We start from the raw sequence: 4,689 nt of genomic DNA, 5'->3' as shown, positions 1-4,689 counted from the left end.
TGCCAACTATTATGTGAACACATTTGCCCTCACTATAGATCTGAGTGGCTACTAGTGTAAGATGCAAACTTTATGCGAAGTATAGAAACATTCTGCCGGTGACCAAAGCAATCGGTGGTAGGTTTTTGGTAAAGCTGCTTCTTTCACCTGGTAAAATTGACTGCAAATATCTTAATGACCCATGGTACCCATGGGGGCAGTGAACAGACTTCAGGCCTGGATCTACTCATACATGAGAATTTTTTAAAACTTTTTTGTTTTGTTTTTTGTTTTCATTTTCATATATTCCTCCATCCACACAAAAATGCTGAAAGTGATGTGAAATGCTGTCAAAAGCATTTCAAAGGAACATGTGGTGATATAACCCCAATGGCAGTGAAATGTTGGCCAGAAGTCTGTATCCATCCACAATCTAACTGTAGTGCACAGTCTGCTGTCAAAAAAGTCTTCAGCATGCATGGAGGTTTTGTGTGGATGGCAAACTAAAAGAAAAATAAAAGGCTAAGTTTACTAAAGTACACGTGTATTTATGGACAGGGCCTTGACAGAATCAGGCAAACTTCAATATTTGATCTGGTTTTATTTTTTAATATAGATTTGATTGTTGCTCATAATAAAGACTTTAACTGATCAAGCACACACATCCATACATATGCAATAATACCAAGTGCAATAATCCTTTCTGTCATCGTTGTATTTTTACTCAGTTGTATATAGTATTTGTATTTGTATTCTACGGAAGCGTAGAGCTGCCACCCAGGCAAAAGAAAAATACAAGTGTATCACGTTATAACGTGAAAGGTTTATTGTTCTAACAAGATACTTTTCCTGTTTGTACAATATACTATCATGTTTGTACAATATACTTTTCACGTTTGAACAACATAATATCACGTTATTACAATATACATAATTATCACGTTCGTACAATATAATTATCACGTTCGTACAATATAAATATTATATTGTACGAACGTGATAATTATATTGTACAAATGTAAAAAAAAATACCATTACAATAACATTTTTTATTGTAAGAACGTAAAACGTGTTGCATTCGGAAACCCAAATCCATGGTAGTTGTGGAGAGTGCACGCTCGTCAGAACTGGCACTTAACTTTGAATGCCCTGCTTTCAACATGGACACAAACACTGATAGCCCACTTCTGAGATTTCTTCGGAATCGTGGTGTACCTGAGGACTGTCTCTTACGAATGCTACAAGAACACGTAAGTGCACTCTTGAGGGGGAAACTTGTAAAACTCGCTTTTTACGAAGTTACAGCGTCTAAAAATGTGACATATTGCTAAGTTAGCAACCACAGCGGTTTTCGCTTCTCTCGCTTTGACTGCGTAAGGACGTAACGGTAGGCTGCATTGGTGTGGATCTTTAATATGGAATGGAAAATGTAAAACAAATTAACCCGCTGTATAAAACTGGGTCGTTGTATGACCACATGTTACTACTTAACCCGTATGCAGATTCCAGGTTTCTTAAATATATCGCTATATTATGTGATGCACAATGTTTCCTTGTTTATCTAAAAACAAATGAATTAAACTGTGTTTATATTGATATTTGTCTTCAATTAAAAAAAAACAGTGAGTTCAACCCTTTGTGCTCTGTGCAACTGAAAGATACGTGAATACTAATTTACTTTTTCAAAGGTGGGCGTTGTATATACTGTAATATTTCTATTAATAACATGTTAGAGAATCTCATTAATGTTGCTGCCATAGAGAGAGGAAAAGAATAAATGCTAAATATTGATGGCTGCCACTAAAATAATAACAGACAATTATCAAAACACATGTGAAATTTACATACATTTTTTTAGTGAGGTACCTCATGTGGTGTGGCAGCAGGTATACCTTGTACTTCTGTATAGTAATAAATATCCCTGTTATTACAGATTGATGCCACAGTGATTGATTTCATGGATGACAAGACCCTGTCTGATTACATCCCAACATATGGTGACCGGATAGCTGCCAGACGGTTCTGCTTGGAAAACAGTGGTGCAAGTACTAAGGAATCAAGAAAAAACTCATTGCTCGAAAAATTGAAGGAAAAGATGGGAATCAATGAAAATGAGAAGAAACCTGATCATGAGGAGGCATTTGTTTCTAAGAGAAAAAGAACATATGCAAAAAACAACAAATGGGCTGAGAAAAAGACACGAAAAATTGAGTTAGGGTGGATCCATGAAGGTAAGCAAGTGAGAAAGCGCAGAGGAGGAGGAACAAGGACCTTTGATGTGCCCAAAGACTCCAAAAAAGCTGACATATTACAGTATGCTAAAGATCTTTTCTTTCCAAGTGGAAAAAGCAAATTTGGAAGATGGGAAGTGTTCAGTCATGACATATTAGACTATCAGGAAGAGGCCGTATTTGATGAAGATGTCACAGTTGGAGAACTCTATTCAGCACTTAAAATGGGAATGTTGAGATTTTACTTGTGCACAAGAAGATTTTCCAATGATGAAGATGATGAAGAAGTTTATGATAGAGGGAAAACACATGTAAACAATGTTACACAACTGACTGACTCACATCAAGGAGATGAAGAAGCTTCTCACACTGTTGTGATCTCATCATCAGAATCTAGGAATGCTGATGAAGATGTATTATTAGACACATCTGAGGTAATGATTGGACCCTACCTTGGAGAGCCTCTGCCTTGTCAACTTGATGACACTGTAATAGATGAACCATTCCTGCAGTTTGAGGAAGATGATCTGGTCATCACATCCATTACACTTCCTCCAACAAACACAGCAGTCAGTAGTCCAGAAACATCTATAAGCAATGAAGCAATAAGCTCTGCTGGATCATATGATGTTGTCTGTGTTACCATCAAACTTCACAGGGTTACTATTCTGGAGGAGATGATCAGCCAGTTCAAAGATCCAACACTCCTCATACACCCTCTAAAATACACCTACATTGATGAAAAAGGAGCTGACGCAGATGGCGTATCAAGAGATGTGTATGCTGCATTTTGGTCAGAGTTTGTGGACAACACAGCTGAAGGAGAGGAGTTCAGAGTGCCATCACTGTCTCCTAAATGGCAGGAAGAAGAGTGGAAATCCATGGGTAGAATTTTACTGAAGGGATTTCAAGACCATGGATATTTCCCTTGTCGCCTTGCTCCTGTTTTCACAGTGGCACTCATCTTCGGTGAGAATCAAGTATCAGATGATCTGCTGTTTGAAAGTCTTCTCTTTTACCTAAGTCAATCAGATAGGGATCTGATAACAAGGGCACTAAAAGAAGATCTTTCAGATGAAGACAGGGATGAAGTGCTGGATCTCATGGATCGCCTGGATGTATCAGTGCTTCCAACCAAAGAGAACTTAAAAGGCCTTCTTCTGAAAGTCGCACACAAACAATTAATCCAAAAACCAGCATATGCCGCAGAGAAAATGTCCTTAGTTGCAAGCTACTTCCTAAAAGAAGCTTTTCAAAGCCCACAAGATGTCCTACAAATGTATGAGGATAAAAAGCCAACAACGAGAAAGCTTTTGAAGTTGCTTACTGCCTCTCCCACCACTCAAGCAGAGAAGCAGAGCTTCAGATTTCTGCACCAGTACATCAGAGGACTTGACGATACAGGGCTCAGAAGGATGTTCAGGTTTCTTACTGGGTCAGATGTCATCTGTGTTGACAAGGTTGAGGTACTGTTCACGCCTGTGGATGGACTGGCACGACGACCTGTGGCACACACATGCGGCCCTCTTCTGGAACTACCATGGACATACACGTCCTACCCAGAACTACGAAATGAACTGAACAATGTTTTGGCTGCTAAAAGCTCTTATGAGTTCAGCATAGCTTGATTAAAGTCCATCATGTTTAAACCAAAGAATGAAAGGTTTGCACTAACAATGACTGGCTATGAAGCTCTAAAGTTTGTTAAACCCACAAACAGGGAACACATCATTGTATAAAAAAAGAAAGAGCTTAAATTTCAGGGAAGTGTTTTATTTCATATTTGAATTTATTTTCAAAAATTGTGGATAACATCAATTTGTTTCCACCATGAAAAATGTAAATTTCAGTTTAAATTTTCATACTTAAAAGTTTTACTAGTTTAAATGTTAACTAATTATGTTTAATAAGTTCATATGGTTAGCAGCAAGTGGTGAACTATGCTTATTATTAGTTCTTATCATGTGTCAAGGTCCTTTTCCACAGGTCTGTGGTGCAGTTTTGTAGGATACAAGATGTCTGCTAGAGGGGATGTTTTGTTTAGTAATAATTCAAAAGACTTAATATTAATTATTTTCAAGTATATTTTTTTTACCTTTCCACCAGTCATTTGTTTAGAACATATTTTAAGGGAATAACTTTGGAAGGCAATGTGTTTGATGCAATAGTTGACTGGAATAAAAGACAGAAAATTGGCACATAAGTTAAGTTTTGTAGTGTTTATCAAGAGTCCGTGTTTTCTTCTCCTTGAACACAAATAAAAGGGAGGTTAACATCTAACACTATTTGTTAATTATTAAATAATGCAGAATTTGTACATTTACCAGTTTACAAGAAACTGTTCGTGGATGAATAGCAGTTGCACAATGTGTTCAGTAAAATTGAAAACAATATTTCATGAATGATAATGTATAGGATCAGCAGTTTAAAAAATGTTTTTTTTTGACAGTCTTAAAACAGAAATCAGATATAATAGAAA

At 36.9% G+C, this 4,689-nt stretch overlaps 1 protein-coding gene across 1 annotated transcript; it reads left to right on the top strand.

Annotated features, from left to right (window-relative positions):
• The first annotated feature begins 1,139 nt into the window (after positions 1–1,139).
• LOC146617333 (uncharacterized) lies at positions 1,140–3,967 on the top strand. Its single transcript, XM_085373647.1, has 2 exons — positions 1,140–1,229; positions 1,913–3,967. The coding sequence occupies exons 1-2, from the start codon at positions 1,140–1,142 to the stop codon at positions 3,836–3,838; spliced, it is 2,016 nt and encodes a 671-aa protein (XP_085229773.1). The 3' UTR covers positions 3,839–3,967.
• Positions 3,968–4,689: the final 722 nt, after the last annotated feature.

Source organism: Diplotaxodon limnothrissa, linkage group LG15, assembly GCF_057381915.1.
Source record: "Diplotaxodon limnothrissa isolate DT_005_m linkage group LG15, D_limnothrissa_male_GT1.1, whole genome shotgun sequence".
Classification (NCBI taxonomy): domain Eukaryota; kingdom Metazoa; phylum Chordata; class Actinopteri; order Cichliformes; family Cichlidae; genus Diplotaxodon; species Diplotaxodon limnothrissa.
The sequence above is the reverse complement of the archived record's forward strand: the minus strand, read 5'-3'. Positions and strand labels throughout refer to the sequence as shown.

Bases quoted from the DNA above. Each gene is read 5' to 3' on its own strand.
- LOC146617333 (XM_085373647.1), top strand. From the start codon at position 1,140: ATGGACACAAACACTGATAGCCCACTTCTGAGATTTCTTCGGAATCGT. The intron at 1,230-1,912 runs GTAAGTGCACTC...CTGTTATTACAG, and splicing joins TACGAATGCTACAAGAACAC to ATTGATGCCACAGTGATTGA.